General features: G+C 47.2%; 1 protein-coding gene across 19 annotated transcripts; it reads left to right on the top strand.

Annotated features, from left to right (window-relative positions):
• Positions 1-519: 519 nt before the first annotated feature.
• TRNAU1AP (tRNA selenocysteine 1 associated protein 1) lies at positions 520-19,007 on the top strand. Of its 19 annotated transcripts, none has more exons than XM_089301187.1 (10): positions 520-645; positions 1,043-1,140; positions 5,335-5,434; positions 5,807-5,954; positions 6,047-6,099; positions 8,082-8,213; positions 9,241-9,360; positions 12,054-12,216; positions 12,417-12,450; positions 18,764-19,007. In XM_089301187.1, exons 6-10 carry the CDS (start codon positions 8,134-8,136, stop codon positions 18,898-18,900), a joined length of 534 nt encoding a protein of 177 aa, XP_089157313.1. In that variant the 5' UTR covers positions 520-645; positions 1,043-1,140; positions 5,335-5,434; positions 5,807-5,954; positions 6,047-6,099; positions 8,082-8,133; the 3' UTR covers positions 18,901-19,007. The 19 variants fall into 19 exon arrangements, with proteins under 19 accessions (XP_089157313.1, XP_089157315.1, XP_089157308.1 ...); XM_089301189.1 differs by having other exon boundaries at positions 1,043-1,305; XM_089301182.1 differs by lacking the exon at positions 5,807-5,954 and adding an exon at positions 14,072-14,238 and having other exon boundaries at positions 18,764-18,995.
• Positions 19,008-19,354: the final 347 nt, after the last annotated feature.

Here is a 19,354-nt window from a genome sequence, read left to right as displayed (position 1 = left end):
GCCCCGTCCTCTGAGGGCCTTCTACGTGGGGTCACTTCTCTGCAGCGGGTCTCATCTGCGACAGCATTTAGTGAGTGGATGGCTACGGTTACCCCAATCCACACGCCTTGCAGCCCTCCTCGCCCACGTGACGGGGACTGAGGGGACTTCCTGTCCCCGCGTCTTCAAAAGTCTCGTGTTTGGCGGCCTGGGAGACCGGGTAGAGGCGCGGGGCTGAAGCAGGGCGGAGGCCAGCCCCGGGTCCCAAAGGCGTCCTCTCCACTGATCCATATTGCTCTTCTGATGCACGTCGTATTTACAACTACTAGCCGTGGTTGTGCTACAAAGTCGGAGATGCGCCAGACACAGCGAGTTACAGGAAGAACACACCGGCTACGCCCCGCCCCTTCCGCTCTCGCGGCGCCTGCGCCCTGCGCCCCGCCCGCCGGGATCCGGAAGCTGCGCGCCCAGCCAGTCGCCGGAAAACCCGGAAGGGAGCATGCGTCCAGACGCCTGTCGCGGAGGTTCGGAGCGTGCGCAGAAGGCGTCCGAGTCTGAAGCTCTGGAGCGGTCACTCCAGCGCCGAGCGGCGCCCGCGAGGGCCTGTGAGGCCCTCGAAGTCGCTCCTCTGGTGTGGCCATGGCCGCCAGCCTATGGATGGGAGACGTGAGTGAGCGCGGCCGCAGGGGAGCTGAGGAGGAAGCTCGGGGTCGCGAGGGAGGACGGGTCTGAGGGGGAGGGTCTTTAGATTCCCGCGTTGGGGGGAGGGTTCCTTTCGGTGACCGCGGTGGGGCTCCCGGGGTCCCCGGTGGATTCCCGGACGGAAAAGGGACGTTCTGTGAGGGGTGCAATGTGGGTGTGGGGCTGGAGGGTGGGATCCCTAGGACCGAGGCCCTCTGGGAAGGAAGCGAGTTTGTAGGGGAGGACCTGGCCGTGGGGACGCCGCGCGGGGCAAGTGCCCAGCGCCCAGCGCCCAGCGCGCGGAGCTGCCCGCTGGGCCGAGGGGGCGGGAAGAGCAGCCGCGGGACGCCGGCCCGAGCCGCTCCGCTCTGGTTTTGCGCAGCTGGAGCCCTACATGGATGAGAACTTCATCTCCAGAGCCTTCGCCACCATGGGGGAGACCGTGATGAGCGTCAAAATTATCCGCAACCGCCTCACTGGGTACATCTCCTTCCCTCTGCTCAGTCGATTGCGCGGCGGCCGTCCTCCGGGAGCCCTCGCCGCCCCTCGCGAGGCGGTGACGCTAGCAAGGATAACATTTTGCGGGCTCGTGGAGTGGAAGGATAATAGAGCGCCCGCAGACGAGACTCTGTTACGTGATCTTGGGTCAGTCTCTGAACCATTCGGTCTCGTTCAGCTTGAGCGTGAACATGGGCATAGCTAACAGTGGCAGCTGTGGCACAGAGCGACGGGGACTGCATGATTCTCATGCAGTGCCAGGCGTGTGGTATGTGCTCTATAAGTCACAGATTATGATCTGCTGGGTAAGAAGCGCTTCACATCAGCTTTTCAAAGTCACGAAAACCTCTGAGCTGAGTACTGTTCTTAGAGAAGCTTTATGATTGTCTTAAAGTCATACGGCTATTAAGTGACAAGTCAGAATTTGAGTTCGACTCCTTAACTCTTAAGCAGTTCATTTTTTTTTTTTTAATAAGATTTATTTATTTATTTGGAAGGCAGAGTTACAGAGAGGCAGAGTGAGAGGAAAGGGTCTTTCATTTGCTGGTTCACTCCCCAATTGGCTGCAACTACCAGAGCTGTGCCGATCCGAAGCCAGGAGCTTCATGTGGGTACAGAGGCCCAGAGACTTGAGCCATCCTTTGCTGGTTTCCCAGGGCATAGCAGAGAGCTGGACTGAAGTGGAGCAGCCAGGACTCAGACCAGTGCCCATATGGGATGCAGGCACTGCAGACTGGGGCTTTAACCTGCTGCGTCACAGCGTCGTCCCCTCTTTTTAAAACTCTTGGTATACTACTGTGTGCTGCTGTTCTGGATTCCTGGAATAAATGGCTGAAATAAGCCAGAAATAGGCTCTGCTCTTGTGGAATTGACTACATTGCAAAGGGAGAATGAGACAAATAAGTAAACAGAGCAAGATTCAGATAGGAGTGCCCTGTTGCCTCTACTTTCTTTTTCCTTGAGTCTTAGTTTTCCTTGCATTCTGGTTAGAAGTTAGAGGATTCTTTATCAATTTACAGTGTTGAGCAAGTATTTGGTGGCAGTGTGGCTTACTGGAGCATCAGATGGTTTAAAAATAGAGATGCGTGATCTCACGTGTGACCAGCTCTGGCTCTTTGGTGAACAGGAACTTTGTGTATTCAGGATAACCCCATTACCCAGGGATACATTTTCCGACTGGTAGATCATGCCTCTCTAAATATTGCTCTGCCGCTCAGTACACAGAAAGCCCAGAGAATGAGCTGCTGTCATAAAAATTAGTTCTGTAACACTGGCCCCGTTTTAAAAGAGTGGCATAGATTCTCGCATTTTGACCTTGATTGAAATATTTGAAACTATCTTTTTTTCAGCTATGACCTAGATGTTACTTCCTGTGGGACCTGCCAACCATTATATATATATATATTTACAACTTGCTTCATTTGGAAAAAGCTTTGAAATGGCTTACAAGAACACTATAAAATAAGTAGATGCTGAAGGGGAAAAAAAAGCAAATGTGAATTAAAAGCCAGGACTAGCTAAGGGGAAAGGATAAAATCCCAAGAAAAATAATATGTAATAAAGTGTAGTGCTTAAGAATGCAGTCTGTGGTTGCACAACAGTGTGAATGTACTTAATCCCTAGAACTGTATGCTTAAAATGGTTAAAGTCATCTACTTCATGTTATGTAGGGATTTATTTATTTAGAGATTTATTTTATTTATTTGAAAGAGTTACAGAGAGAGGTCTTCCATCTGCTGGTTCACTCCCCAGATGGCTGCAATGGCCAGAGCTGTGCCAATCCAAAGCCAGGAGCTTCTTCGAGGTCTCCCACGTGGGTGCAGGAGCCCAAGCACTTGGGCCATCTGCTACTGCTTTCCCAGACCATAGCAGAGAGCTGGATCAGAAGAGGAGCAGACGGGGCTAAAACCAGCACCTATTGGAATGCTGGCACTTCAGGCCAGGGCGTTAACCCACTGCGCCACAGTGCCAGCCCCTAAATATGTATTTAACCACAACAAAAACTATTAAAAAACAAAACAGATGTGGAGCAACCACACTTTCATTCAATGTTTGTAGGAATGTAAAATGGAATAACTACTGACACCTGCTAAGTCTAGGCTTACATGCTTCCCCAAGAGGAATGAAAACATATATTAATGAAAGCATACACACTCACACACATTTTTTTCCTCAGGAAGTACTTAAAGAATGCTCCTAGCAGCTTTTAGATTATAGCCAAAAACTGCAAACAGCCCAGGTATCCCTGAATAGATGACTAGGTAAACAAGTACGAGTATTTTCATGTCCTAGAATACTGCTCAGCAACAGAAAGGAACAAATTACTGATAGAACAACAGCATGGATGAATTTCAAAAACATGCTAAATGAAAGAAGCCCACTGCATAATCCATTCATTGGAGATGCTGCAATCACAAAATTAATCTGTGGTGGAAATAATTCAGCCTCTAGGAGGATTTCTGTACTTTGTTGCAAGTAAATTTTACCTTAGAAACAAAACAAAACAATAATTGAATTTCAGTTAATGACATGCATACTAAAGTAATTGGGAAAATTATGCTGATCTCTGCAACTAATTTTGAAATGCATAGAATAAGGATGGTAGATGAGTAGAGGGTGGATAGGTATGTGATAGATAAAATCAGTACAGTAAAATGATGGTTGTACCTAGGGCATGAAAGTATTGCTGTACAAGTCCAGTTTTTTTATATTGGAAACTTTTTTAAAGATTTGTTTATTATTTTATTTGAAAGTCTGAGCTACACAAAGAGAGGAGAGGCAGAGAGTGAGAGAGAGAGAAAGGTCTTCCATCTGATGGTTCACTCCCCAATTGGCCACAGTGGCCAGAGCTGTGCCATGCTAAAGCCAGGAGCTTCTTCTGGGTCCCCCACATGGGTGCGGGGGCCCAAGGACTTGGGCCATCTTCTACTGCTTTCCTAGCCCATAGCAGAGAGCTAGATAGGAAGTGGAGCAGCCGAAACTTGAGCTGGCACCCATATGAGATGCTGGTGCTTCAGGCCAGGGTGTTAACCCGCTGCACCACAGCGCCGGCCCCATATTAGAAATTTTTTATAATAAAATGTTGGGAGGAAATATGATCATACTCTCTTGAATTCAAATATGCCTTTCAAATAAATCTTTAAATAAAAAAGATGTATTTTATTGAATTGAAAGGCAGAGTGACACACAGAGAGAGAGATCTATATGCTGTTTCAGTTCCCAAATGGCTGCAATAGCCAGGAGCCTAGAAGTCCTGGGTTTTCCACATGAATCACTGGAGTCCAAGCACTTGGGCCATCATCAGTGCTTTCCCACACGTATTAGCAGGGAGCTGAAGAGCAAGTGGAGCAGCCAGGTCTGGAACCAGTGCTCCTATGTGGATGCCAGCAGCATCTCAGGTGGCAGCCATTAAACACTGATTTTTTTTTTTTTTTAAGGAGGCACGACTCGTTGTCTTACATGTCATTTTGTGCATTCTGATCTTACAGTCTGGATGTGTTTCCTTGTGTTTTACTTGCCCTGTCCCTAATGTTTTCTGTAAAGTAGATGTTGGATCTAAAGGTTGATTGGATTGCATTAAACATTTCTGGCAAGAGTACTTCATAGTAGATTTAGTACATCAATAGTGCTTACTAAATGAGTCTAGGACGGGCCATATATTCACTTTGTCAGTTCTGAACTGGAATATGGCAGGGAACAAAACAGTGTGGTCTCTGATCAGAAAGCCATTTGTGGGACTGGCACTGTGGCATAGTGGGTAAAGCCTCTGCCTGCAGTGCCAGCATCCCATATGGGTACCGGTTCAAGTCCCAGCTGCTCCTCTTCAGTTCCAGATCGCTGCTATGGCCTGGGAAAGCAGTAGAAGATGACCCAAGTCCTTGGACCCCTGCACAAGTGTGGGAGACCCAGAAGAAGCTTCTGGCTTCTGGCCTTGGATTGGCGCAGCTCTGGCCGTTGCAGCTAGTTGGGGAGTGAACCAGCAGATGGAAGATCTTTCTCTCTCTCTTTTCTCTCTCTCTCTCTCTCTCTGCCTCTCTGCCTCTCCTCTTTCAGTGTAACTCTGACTTTCAAATAAATAAATCTTAAAAAAAAAAAAAAAAGCCATTTGTCCCTCCTTCAGGCCAAGACTCACCTGGTGTCTGTCACCATTTTCCTCCTCTGTTGCTTTCTTTCTAGGATTCCAGCGGGCTACTGCTTTGTAGAGTTCGCAGATTTGGCTACAGCAGAGAAGTGTTTGCATAAAATTAATGGAAAACCCCTTCCAGGAGCCACGCCTGTAAGGACATTTAGATAATGATGTTGCCATTTAACTATCATTGATAACTAGCATTTCCTAAATCCCGATTGTATACTTGTATCATTTTATTTAATCCTGTAACAACCTGTACAATAGGCATTATCTTTGACAGCTCAGGAAACTGAAGCTCAGGGAAGTGAAATAACTTGTCCAAAGCAAGTAGTAAGTGGCAGACCCAGGATTCGAATGGAAGATTGGATACCTCCAAGTCCATGCCCTTTTCCCCTCTGCATCACTGCCTCCTGTAAAGGAAGACTTGAAATTTGAGGTTTTTTTCTGATTGAGAATCTAGAACAGTCTGGCAGCAGCATGGACACATTTCAAGAGAGTTACATTCTGCTCTTCCCACAGTTACTTAGCTTACAGCTGTACCAGCTGGCACACCTGGGCACATAGAACCATGGAGCTGGCAGTGCCCTTAGCGGTCATCCGTGCAACCCCTTCATTTTATACAGGAGAAAAAGCTGAGGCTTAGAAAGGGGGAGATGTTTTGGCCAAGGTAATTTATTTTGGTGTTTTTTTTTTTCCAAATATTGTTTGACTTTTGAAACACCTTTCCCTGTTTTAATTTATTTGTTTTTAAATTTTCAGGCAAAACGTTTTAAATTGAACTATGCCACTTATGGGAAACAACCAGATAACAGGTGAGTACAGTTGCCCCACAGCAACTTCAAGCCCCATCAAATGCCTGAACAAAGGCAGAACATGTCCCTGTCCCAGTCACTGCTGGTGAGGAGGATGGGAACTGAGTGTGACTGTATGCTGTACTCCGAAGGAGAACTCCCTCCTGCTTCCCCATTGTGCACTCCCGCCCTGGTGTCCTGCTGTCAAGGCCATGTCTTTTTTTTTTTTTTTTTTTTAATGGAATTATTTATTTATTTGAAAAGCAGGGTTACAGGGAGGAGAGAGAGAGAAAAAGATCTTCCGTCTGCCAATTCATTCCCCATAAGCCTTCAACAGACTGGCCTGGGACTGGGCTTAGGCTGAAGCCAGGAGCCTAGAATTCCATTCAGATCTCCCATGTGGGTGGCAGGAGTCCAAGCACTTAGGTCATCTTCTACCATTTTCCCAGGTGCATTAGGGAGCTGCATAGAAAACGGAGTAGTGAATCTGGAACTGGTGCTCATATGGAATGCTGGCATCACAGGCATTAACCTACTACTCTGTGATGCCGGCCCCAAGGCCGTGTCTTTTGTATATCTCCACCCTGTTCCTCCCCTAAATGTTGAGATTTTATTCAGTAAAAATTGACCTGTGGTAATAAACAAGGTGTTTGGCATTTCAGGCTGCTTTGTGAAAACTTTAAAGCAATGTATCCAAAGTTTTTCCTTATGCCTTTGTGTATTCTGATTTTATACAAGGACCATGTACCACATTGAAATAAGATAACAAAACTTGCTTCTTCATTTTTGTTTAAGAGTCAGAAAGATACACAGAAAGCTCCTGTCCATTAGTTCACTCCTCAAATGCCCAAAGTGGCCAAACTGGGAGTTGGGAGTTCAATCAAGGTCTCCTACAGGGGTGGCAGGATCCCAGTCAGTTGAGCCATTACCACTGCCTCCTAGGATCTGCATTAGCAGGAAGCTGCAGTCAGGAGCCAGAGGCAGAAATGGAACCCAAGTACTCTGATGTGGACACGGATGTCGTAACCACCAGGCTAAACACCCACTCCTCATTTCTTGAACAGAATTGATCCTCTAGAACAGAGTTGGAAAACTTTTATCTGATTTATATCACCCCAAGCTAAAAGTAGTTTTTATGTTTTTAAAGGATTATAGAACCAGGTCACAAAGAAAATGTAGACACCATAGATACCCCACAAGGCCCAAAATGCTGAACTCGACAAAAAAGTTTACTGGGCACTGTTCTCAAAGTTCAAGATTTTCTTTTTCTTTTTTTTTTTTCTTTTCTTTCTTTCTTTCTTTTTTTTTTTTTTTTGACAGAGTGGACAATGAGAGAGACAGAGAGAAAGGTCTTCCTTTTGCCGTTGGTTCACCCTCCAATGGCCGGCGCGCTGCGGCCGGTGCACCACACTGATCCGAAAGGCAGGAGCCAGGTGTTTCTCCTGGTCTCCCATGGGGTGTAAGGCCCAAGGACTTGGGCCATCCTCCACTGCACACCTGGGCCACAGCAGAGAGCTGGCCTGGAAGAGGGGCAACTGGGACAGAATCCGGCACCCCGACCGGGACTAGAACCCGGTGAGCTGGCGCCGCAGACGGAGGATTAGCCTATTGAGCTGCAGCGCTGGCCAAAGTTCAAGGTTTTCATTTTAGCTGGGCTTTGGGTCATTATAAGATAATATCCAGTTCTCATTCTCTTTTAACATTTGAATTAAAGTGCTCAAAGAGTACAGTATGTTTTATCTTTTGAGGCCTCAGCGATGCGTCTCTGATCCTTCCCTCCTGTCTGTATTCCCTAATGCTTGAAGCCACAGACTGGGCAAGCAGGGGAGGGGTTCAGGGCAGGAGTAGTTCAGGGTAGTGGCTTCTCCACTACCAATGAAGATAAGCAAGGCCTGCTGAAGTGGGCCCCTCAGATGGGCTGGGGAAGGCAGACCTAGACTGTCACAGAGCTGTGCTGGGCAGAGGTTACGTTTTTGTGTCTGACTCTCGTTCTTTCCTCTCAGTCCTGAATACTCCCTTTTCGTGGGGGACTTGACTGCAGACGTGGATGACGGCATGCTGTACGAATTCTTCGTCAAAGTCTACCCCTCTTGTCGAGGAGGCAAGGTGGTTTTAGACCAGACGGGCGTGTCTAAGTAAGGCCTTACCTGTTGTTGATGCCTACTGTGTTGGTTTCCGTATACTTCTGTCCCGGGTGGAGATGCTGGAGAGAGGCGGCAGAGCGTGAGTCAGAGCCCAGGCTTTGGAGCCAGACTACCTGGCTGGAATCCCTGCTCCGCACTGTCCAGGGATCGTGGAGTAGATGATGCTCAGAGCTTCTCTGACCCTGTTTCCTCATCTGTTCCGTCATAGTATCTGCTCCAGGACTTGGTGGAAGGATTTAAGGATAGAAGTGAGCAACACAGGAAATGCTTTGTCAGTGTTGGCTGTTTTGTTACTGAGCCTTTTAGTACAATCAGAAATTTTGTATTGCAAAAATGGGAAGCATCTCCAGAAAGGCTCATTTTGATCAGCATAGTAGTTGTAAGTTCCAGCTCTGGGAGTGACAAATGGGGATTTAAATTCTGCTTCTATTATGACTCTGGGCAAGTTATTAAACCTCTTTGAACTTTGGCTACCCTCTCATAACATGGGACCCTCCCTTTATGGAATTAGACAGTTTGATGAGATAACCCTGGGAAAATGCTCATTATGGTGCCTGGAAAATAAGCATTCTTTAAATGTTAACTATCCTTAATTTATGCCCCAGTTGCAGTGTGAACTCGGGAGAGCTGAACTTTGTGACTTCCATGTCCCATGCCTAGCATAGTACGTGGCCTGTAGGGCAGACTCTGTAAATAGTAAAGAGCATCCGCTGTTACTGCTGTTGATACCACCATAGTGATAATGACAATCGTTACTTTACTTTCCATTAGAGTGAGAGGAAAGCTACAGTTTGGGAAGGACCCCCAAGGGTGAAGGTATCAAGGAGAGTGGTGAACTGAAAGGAAGAATTCCTGTAGCTCTCAGGATCAGCCAGCCCTTGAGTGAACCTCTGCTGCTCTGTAGACACCTCCACCAATGGGGATCTCATCCTGCCCACCTTTTCCATGCCTCCATTGTGAGACTTTACCTTCACCACATTTGTCATCTAAACAGTGTGTTGGTTTTCCTTTCCTGCAGGGGTTACGGATTCGTGAAATTCACAGATGAACTTGAACAGAAGCGAGCCCTGACAGAGTGCCAGGGAGCAGTAGGACTGGGGTCTAAACCTGTGCGGCTGAGCGTGGCCATCCCCAAAGCGTGAGTCTTGCAGGGAAGGTAGAGGGTCTCCGGACTTGCCCCAGCCATTTACTGAAAATCAGGGCATCCACGTGCTGGATGGGAAGCTGCAGGGAGATTCCATTCAAGTCACAAATCCTCACTGTTTTCTCCTTGCCAGGCTGCATGCTGGGGGTTAAAGATGAACCAGCATTACCTCCAGGGGCTATAGTTGGGAATAGAGTAGGGGAGGCAGAGGTGTTCAGATGTTGCTGGTAGCAACACTGGGAAAGCTGTAGAAATACTATGTAGACTATTTATTATGTACATCGCTGTTCTGCCTGTCATGCACGATAGAAAACCCACTCTCCCTTACAAGTCCGAGCAGGTCTCTTGGGTGGAAATCAGACTGCTGTCTCTAAATAGCATCTCGTCATTCAGCTAAAGCATTGATTCTCAACAGAGGGTGATTGCAATACCTGGAGACGTTTTCGGTTATCGCAACTGAGGCTGTGCTACTGGCATTTAGTGGGTAGAGGCCAGACATAGCTGCTTCACATCCAGCAATGTATAGGATAGCCCCATGGCAAGGAATATGTGACAACACAACCACCAACATCAGTAGAGCCAAGACTGAGAAACTCCACACCAAAAGAACAAGGTAGCTCATTAGGGTAGAGTTCCAAATGGCCGTTTTTAAGATTTGTAAATTTATTTTATTTGAAAGGCAGAGAGATAGAGAGAAAGAGCTCTCATCTACTGGTTTCCCCAAATGCCCACAACAGCCAGGGTTAGGCCAGGCCAAAACTAGGAGCCAGGAACTCCTTCTGGATCTCCAACATGGGTAGCAGGGACCCATGTACTTGAGCTATCACCTGATGCCTTCTAGGGTGCACATTAGCAGGAAGCTGGATCAGAAGCGGAGGAGTTGGAGCTTCAACCAGACGCCTTGATATGGGATATGAGGGGCCGCTGCTGTGGCGTAGGTTAAACCTCTGCCTGTGCTATGTCACAACACCAGCCCTAAGGAGCATTTTTCAAGGAAACTTGAAGCTTTCCTGGCTTTGGCCTGGGATGTGTTACTATTTATTCAGTCAATAATTACTGAGTCCCTACGGCAACTTGGGAGGTGTCCTAGACTTTGGAGATGGAGCTTTAAGCAGGAGAAACAGAGTACCTCTTGCAAGGAGGTTATATTCTGTTACATCCATTTCAGCTTGGACATTGTCAGCATTTGGAATGAGGGCCCTTTGAGAACTGACTGTACCTTGTCTGGAGAAACAGAACAGATGTGCAAAGTCAAACCCCAGCCAGGGAGCCTGCACTGAACATGGCCCCTGGTTTCATGGACGGGGAGGGGCGACTACTAGCATTGCCCATCTGCCAGTGAACTTCACCGAGCCATCCCAGTCTGGAGGGAAGTGCTTCAGGCTCAGCCTAAGAAATCAAATGTGGAGTCTTCCTGACACTCTGGCTGGGTCTGCTCACCAGCTTTCCTTAGGGAGTGAGCATTTAGGATAGCAGTTAAGACGTCGTTTGGAACACCTCCATCCCAGACTGGAGTGCCTGGGTTTGAGTCTCCATTCTGCTCTTAATTCCAGCTTCCTGTTAAGGTATACCCTGGGAGCACCTGAGTGGGAGTCCCGGAAGAAGCCCCTGGCTCCTGGATTTGGATCAGATCATCCCAGTTCTGGCCATTGCAGCCATTTGGGGAGTGAACTAATGCATGAAAGACTTTTTCTCTGCCTCTGCGTCTCAAATAAATAAATCTTTAAAAAAAAAAAAAAAAAGCTGCTATCTTAAAAGCATGGGCTCTGGAGCCAAACTTCCTGAGTTTGAATCTCTTTAATAACTATGTAACTTTGAAAAAATTACTTCTCTTTGGCCGGCGCCGCGGCTCACTAGGCTAATCCTCCGCCTAGCGGCGCCGGCACACTGGGTTCTAGTCCCGGTCGGGGCGCCGGATTCTGTCCCGGTTGCCCCTCTTCCAGGCCAGCCCTCTGCTGTGGCCAGGCAGTGCAGTGGAGGATGGCCCAGGTGCTTGGGCCCTGCACCCCATGGGAGACCAGGAAAAGCACCTGGCTCCTGGCTCCTGCCATCGGATCAGCGCGGTGCGCCGGCCGCGGCGGCCATTGGAGGGTGAACCAACGGCAAAGGAAGACCTTTCTCTCTGTCTCTCTCTCTCACTGTCCACTCTGCCTGTAAAAAAAAAAAAAAAAAAAAAAAAAAAATTCTCTTTACATCAGTTTCCTCATTTATAAAATGGAATCGTGTATTTATTGCTTAGGGTTGTTGTGTTAATTAAATAAGTTATTCTGCGTAAAGCACTTAGAACAGTCCCCTGACCATGTAGGAAATGTTACAGAAATGTTTGCTTACATTTGTTTCTTTTTTAAATGTTTTATTTTATTTTCATCTACTTGAAAGAGACCGAGAAAGAAATCTTTCATTTACTCATTCATTTCCCAGATGCCTGCAATAGCCAGGGTTGGGCCAGCCCAAAACAAGGAGCCAGGAACTCCATCCCTGTTTCCTGCCTGGGTGGTTCAAGCAGTTGAGCCATTACTTGCTGATTCCAGGGTTTATTGGCAAGGCTGAATTGGAAGTAGATAAGCTGGGATTTGAACCAGCACTCTGATATGGGATACAGTTGCCCAAGACAGCGGCTTAACCCCCAGTATCTATACCACAACACCTTCCCACAATGTTTTTTTGTTTCTTTGTTTTTGTTTAAGGAGCCGTGTAAAACCAATGGAATATAGCCAGATGTACAGTTACAGCTACAACCAGTATTATCAGCAATACCAGAACTACTATGCCCAGTGGGGCTATGACCAGAACACGGGCAGCTACAGCTACAGTTACCCCCAGTATGGCTACACCCAGAGCACCATGCAGGTAGCTGATATGCGAGTCCATCCCTCTTGGGTTATGTTTCCCCTCTGGGGATGATGGCTGGGTCATGGTCTTTCTCCTGGATGGGCTTGATAAGGGTGGGCTTGTGCTTCCAAACCACTGGGAAAAGCTGAGGCATATTGGTTCCCCTCTTTAAAAGGAAGCTGTCATGGCTCTTCACTCACTTCTCTGTCTCTTGGCAGACATATGAAGAAGTCGGAGATGATGCACTGGAAGGTAAGAAAGAGTGCATTTGTTCATTCCTTTGTCAGCTGTTGAAAAGTCACTGCTTTGGCTGGCGCCGCGGCTCACTAGGCTAATCCTCCTCCTTGCAGCGCTGGCACACCAGGTTCTAGTCCCGGTCGGGGCGCCGGATTCTGTCCCGGTTGCCCCTCTTTCAGGCCAGCTCTCTGCTGTGGCCAGGGAGTGCAGTGGAGGATGGCCCAGGTGCTTGGGCCCTGCACCCCATGGGAGACCAGGAGAAGCACCTGGCTCCTGGCTCCTGCCATCGGATCAGCGCGGTGCGCCGGCCGCATCGCGCTGGCCGCGGCGGCCATTGGAGGGTGAACCAACGGCAAAGGAAGACCTTTCTCTCTGTCTCTCTCTCTCTCACTATTCACTCTGCCTGTCAAAAAAAAAAAAAAAAGAAAGAAAGAAAAGAAAAGAAAAGTCACTGCTTTGTTAGAGGCACTGTACCCTTATCAGCCAGATGCTGAGGGAATACATGGTAAATGCTGCTCTGGAGGCGCTTTGGTTCTAGAGAGAGCCAGGTGTCCTCATAGTTACAGTGGGGTGTGAGCGCATTCCCACAGAGCTCACCACTCCCTGGACAGGCAGTGCTTCACCCTGAGGTGGGGTCTCTAATGGTGACCTGTTACCTTGTATTTGCTTGGACAGTTTGTAAATTGATTTTTTATTAAAAGTATTTAGGGCCAGCGCTGTGGTGCAGAAGGTTAAAGCCCCAGCCTGCACTGCCAGCATCCCAGTGGGTATGGGCACTGGTTCGAGTCCCAGCTGCTCGACTTCCAGTCCAGCTCTCTGCATGGCCTGGGAAAGCAGTAGAAGATGGCCCAAGTGCTTGGGCCCCTGTACCTGCATGGGAGACCCAGAAGAAGCTCCTGGCTTCGGATCGGCCCAGCTCCAGACATTGTGGCCATTTGGGAGGTGAACCAGTGGATCAAAAACCTGTCTGTCTGTCTCTGTCTCTGCTCCCTATAACTCTACCTTTCAAATAAATTAATTAATTAAAAAAAAAAAAAAAAGAGCAGCAGCAGGGACTTGAACCGTTGCTCTGATATGGGATGCAGGTGTTGCAGGCAGCAGCTTAACTCACTGTACAACACCAGTCCCAAATGTTAAGTTTTTTTTTTTTTTTTAAAGGTTTATTGATTCGTTTGAAGGGCAGAGTTTTATATATATATATATAGAGAGAGAGAGAGAGAGAGAGAGAGAGAGAGAGATCTTCCATCCATTGGTTCACTCCCCAAATGGTCCCAATAGCCAGCACTGGGCCAAGCCAAAGCCAGGAGCCTCTTCTAGGTCTTTCACATGGGTGGCCAGGGCCTAAGCACTTGGGCCATCTTCTGCTGCTTTCCCAGGCACATTAGCAGGGAGCTGTATTGGAAGTAGAGCAGCCAGGAATCAGTCACATTTAACCTCTTGCATGAGATATAGCTAATTTATTTGTTTAATTATTTGAAAGGCAGTAATAGATCTTAACCTCGCTGTTTCACTCCCCAAATATCCACAACAGCTAAAGATGGGCCAGACTGAAGCCAGGAGCCTGGAACTCAATCCAGGTCTACCATGTAGGTGGCAGGATCCTAAGTACTTGAACTGTTACCTGTTGCCTCCCCAGGTGCACACCACCAGGAATCTAGAATCAGGAGCAGAGGAGGGACTCAAACACAGGCATCCAGTATGGATGTAGGCATCCCAAGCAGCATCTTAACCACTGTGCCAGACACCTTCCTCCTTCCGCTCTTCTGATCCAGTGTTGCAGGACACAGAGGAGCTCACTAGCAGGTGGGGAACTTGGTGTCCCCAAAGCCCTGGTGATCTGCTGAGAGTCACACAGTGACCTGGGGCAGAGTCAGGACTGGCATCCCTGTTTTCCTGTACTCAAGTCTCTAGCTCTTTCTCCCAGGAAGCACCACCTCGTTTTTGGAGGTAATTTACCTAATGATATTGTTGGTATGTTACTCCTTACAATTTTCTAATCTCTTTTTTACCTATCAGCAACACAGTAACCATTAACATAGCTCATGCCAAACACTGCTGCCTGTCATCACTCTGATGGAGGGGTATCATCCTGTTCTCCATTCTACAGAAAAGAAAACTGAGGTTAGAGCTAGCAGTAGTAGTAGTAGTGAGGCTTTGCTCTGTGCAGGGCACGATTCTAAGCTCTTTACATTCATTGATTCTCTTCACAACACTTTCGAGGAAAGTGCCACAAGTACCTTGAGGTTTTTTTTTTTTTTTTTACAGGCAGAGTGGACAGTGAGAGAGAGAGAGATAGAGGGAAAGGTCTTCCTTTGCCGTTGGTTCACTCTCCAATGGCCAGCGCACTGTGCTGATCCGATGGCAGGAGCCAGGTACTTATCCTGGTCTCCCATGGGGTGCAGGGCCCAAGTACTCGGGCCATCCTCCACTGCACTCCCGGGCCACAGCAGAGAGCTGGCCTGGAAGAGGGGCAACCGGGACAGAATCCGGCACCCCGACCGGGACTAGAACCTGGTGTGCCGGCGCCGCAAGGCGGAAGATTATCCTAGTGAGTTGCAGCGCCGGCCCAAGTACCTTGAGTTTATAAGATAAAAATCCAAGGTAGAGTTTTTTAGAGTAGGCAAGGGAGCAGGTGTTTGGTGCAGCAGCTTAAGTCGTCACTTGGAACGCCCACATCACATTGCATGTACCTGGCCAGTCCTGGGTCCTCCACTTCATATCCAGCTCCCTGCTAATGCACATCCTGGGAGACAGCAGGGAATGGCTCAAGTACTTGAGTCCCTGCCCCACCCATGGGAGACCTGGAGGCAGTTGTGGACTCTTAGCTTTGGCCTGGCCCAGCCCTGGCTGTTGTAGGCATTTGGGAAGTGAACCAGCAGATAGAAGATGTCTGCCTGTCTTCAAGTAAAATGGAAATACATTACAATTTTTAAAAAGTAGATGAAAAAGCTGGATGTAAAGTTAGGCATTTTGTCTAGTGGTTAATATGCCCATGTCTCACATCCGTGTCTGGATTCAGTTCCCTCTTCTGCTCCTGACAGAGCTTCCTGTTAGTGTAGATCCTGGGAGGCAGCAGTGATGGCTCAAGTTGCTGGATTCCTACTACTCACCTGGGAGACCTGAATTGTGTTTCTGGCTTCTAGCTTCTACCCAGCCCAGCTGTTGGCAGGCATTTTGGGAGTGGAACGAGTGGATGTGAGCTTTCTTTATCTACCTCTTTCTGTCTCTGTCTCTTTGCCTCTCCAATATACTTTAAAACTTCAAAAATAAATACAGATGCCAACTTTAAAAGGAAAGAAAGCTGGAAATAATTTACACAAGAAACATAAATGGCCTATAAATGGCAGAAAGAAAAGAGTTTAAACATCATTTCTATTAGTCACGGTTCTTCAGAGAAACAGCACCAGTGAGAGATTTTAAAATATGTGTGTATCTGTAAAAAGTCAGTTCTACCCTTTGAATCAGAGATTTTACTTGAACGTTATAATCCCGGAACATGCATTTGGCACAGTGGTTAATCACTGCTTGGGATGCCCATATCCCTTAGTGATGGCCTAGTTTGAGTCCTGGTTCCTCTGCTTCCCATCTATCTTCCTGCTAATGTACACCCTAGGAGAAAGCAGGTGATGGCTCAAGTAGTTTGGGTACCTGTGACCTACATGGGAGACCCAGATTAAGTTCCAGGGTCCTGGCTTTGGCCTGGCCCAGCTCTGGCTATTGTGGACATTTGTGGAGTGAACCAGAAGATGAGATCTATCTATCTCTCTCTCTCTCTCTCTCTCTCTCTCTCTGCCTTTCAAATAAAATTAAAGTAAATCATGTTTTTAGAATAAAATTATTTTATTCCAAAATGCTAATCATTAATACATATAAATGTCCAATAACAGGCTTTGTTTAGCAAATACTGGTGGCTGTTTTTTTCCTTTTTTTTTTTTTAAGTCATGTCAATTTTTTCTAAAAATATTGACATAAAAAATGGTCTCAATGAAAAAAAGCCAGATACAAAATTAGATGGGGCAGACATTTGGCCTGATGGTCGTACCGCCAGTTTGCAGGCCTGCGTCCCATGCTGGAGTTCAAGTCCCAGCTCTGCATTCAGTTCCAGCATCCTGCTGATGTGCACCCTGGGAGGCAGCAGGGATGGCTCAAGTACTTGGTTTCCTGCCAAACACACTGCAGACCTGGATTGAGTTCCCAGCTCATGGCTTTGGGTTGGCTCAACCCCAGCTATTATGAGCACTTAGAGAGTGAACCAGCAGTTGGCATCTTTATCTCTCTGTCCATCTTTATCTCTGTCTCTTCCTTTCAAATAAAATGTAAAATATGGGGCCATCATTGTGGCCCAGCAGATTAAGCTGCCTCCTGGATGCTGGTATCCTATATTATTAGCACCACTTTGAGTCCCAGCTGCTCCACTTCTGATCCAGCTCTCTGCTGTTGCACCTGGGAAAGCAGCGGAGGATGGTCCAAGTGCTTGGGCCCCTGCCACCCTTACGGGAGACCTAGAAGAAGCTCCTAGCTCATGGCTTCAGCCTGGCCCAGTCTCAGCCTTGCAACCATTTGAGGAGTGACAGTGGTTGGAAGATCTCTGTCTCTCCCTCTAACTCTGCCCTTTAAATGCAATTTAAAATAAAAACGAGCCTACTTTATGCTGCAGCAGATTAAGCCCCGCTTGCCAGCATCTCCTATCAGGGTGCTGGTTGGAGTCCCAGCTGCTGCTCTTCCTATCCCACTTCCTGCTAATGAGCCTGGGAAACAACAGATAATGGCCCAAGTGCTTGGGCCCCTACCACCCACGTAGGAGACCCACAAGAAGCTCTTGGCTCCTGGTTTTGTTCTGACCAGTCCTGGCTGTTGCAGTCATTTGGGAAGTGAACCAGTGGATGGATGGTCTCTCTGCCTTTCAAATTAAATCTATGTATACACACACCTTTAAAACACAGTATGTTGTAAGATACAGCTTAGGTTTTTGATATCTAAGTCACAAAACACAACATCCACCAAAGAATACATACAATTCAGTAGTTTTAATCATAGTTACAAAGTTGTACAGCCGTTACCACTAAATGCAGAAAATTTCATTACCTCAAAAAAGAAATCTTGTAACCATTAACACTTCCTATTCATCCTCCCCCAGCTCCAGAAAACCACTCATGTACTTTCTCTAGATTGCCTATTCTAGACATTTTAAATAAACAGAAATACATATAATATGCAAGCTATGTGAATGGCTTTTCCAGTTAGCATAGAATTTTCAAGCCTCATCGTCATAGCCTATGTCCATATACTTCACTCCTTTTTGTGGCCAAATAATCCACCGTGTGGATATCCATTCAGCTTGTTTATCTGCTCATCAGTTTACGGACCTTTGGGTTGTTTCCAATTTTGGTTATTATCTGTAATGCTAATGTGAACATTCATGTACACACTTTTGGGTGGACACAGGAAAGTTTTCATTTCTCTTGGCTGCATACCGAGGAGTGGAGTGACGTAAGCGCTTGGTAAGCTATCTAGCCAAACTTGTGGACTAGCTGCACCTTCTACATGCTTAAGGCATACCTGAAGGCTCCAGCTTCTTCATCCCTCCCTACAGGGTACTTGGTTTCTTTTCTTTTGGTAAGACAGTTCCATCTGCTAGTTCACTCCCCAAATGCCTACATGTTGGGGCTAGGCCAGGCCAAAACCAGCATCCCATAACTCTCTCTGGCCTCCCATTTAAGTGGCAGGAACTCATCTGCCGCAGTACAGGAACAAAACTGGAATGGAAGCAAAGGAGCTGGGACTCGAACTGGCTCTCCCGTAAGGGGATGCAGGCTTCTGGAGTTGCAGCGTAATTTACCACACCAGTGCCTACCTCCCATGGCCTCTGCCTGTTTATTTGATCATAGTTTTTCCTTGGATATCACAGTCCTTGAGATGGTATTTTTTTTTTTTTTCTGTTGTATTCATTTGAAAGGCAAAATGATGAGATATTTTATCCAGTGGTTCACTCTCCAAATGCCTGCATTAGGTGGCAGGAACCCAGGCACATTAGCAGAGAGCTGAGTTATCTGGTACTAGAGCCAGCACTCCAATGTGAGATGTGGGCAGCTTAACCTGCTGTGCCGCAAGACTAGCCCATCTTAGTAACTGATGAATTTTCTAAACAAAAATTTGCAATGAGAACCAACCCAAATATCCAAGCTTCACAGGTACAGCCTGTAATAAACATAGGCTTACATCCTTCCAGGAATCCAGGAAACAGCACAGGGCTCTGATCCTAGAAACGTCCTTTGTTGAGTGCTTCTTCCCTTAGGTCTGTGTGACCCTGTCCCTGCTTTTCTTTCAGACCCCATGCCACAGCTGGATGTGACAGAGGCCAACAAGGAGTTCATGGAGCAGAGTGAGGAACTGTATGACGCACTAATGGACTGTCACTGGCAGCCTCTGGACACGGTGTCTTCAGAGATCCCCGCCATGATGTAGTCAGGACAAAGGATAAACCTGAATGGACTATGTTCTTTTTTAAAATATTGTGAACCCTTTTTATCTTTTTGGAAATATGATTTCTAAGATTTTAACTACTTTCTTGAGATAATGCTGCAACATAGCCTTCATTTGATGGTAAGCATTTGAGCTAGAAAACCAATAGACAGCCTTAAGGCTCTGATGAGCATTTATCTGGTGAACCATCTGAAACAATTCAGAATTCCTAGGTTTAGAGGTTGAACATGTAGTTCTCTGGGCCCAAGACTGGAGAGCTGCTAAGACAAGGGGCATTCCACTGCCATCCATGTGCCAAGCTCAGTGCCACCTGCTCTGATTTTGATTACCACAGCTTCTGATCGCCAGGTTTCAAACCAGATCTCTGAACTTCAGTATCCCCATCCCCGAGAAAACTTCTGACCACAATCGGTGCTACAAGAATTTTAGGCGGTGA

This window comes from Oryctolagus cuniculus, chromosome 7, assembly GCF_051225735.1.
Source record: "Oryctolagus cuniculus isolate XC-2025 breed Fujian yellow rabbit chromosome 7, ASM5122573v1, whole genome shotgun sequence".
Lineage (NCBI taxonomy): Eukaryota > Metazoa > Chordata > Mammalia > Lagomorpha > Leporidae > Oryctolagus > Oryctolagus cuniculus.
Note: the sequence above shows the minus strand (reverse complement) of the source record. Positions and strands in the feature narration are given on the sequence as shown.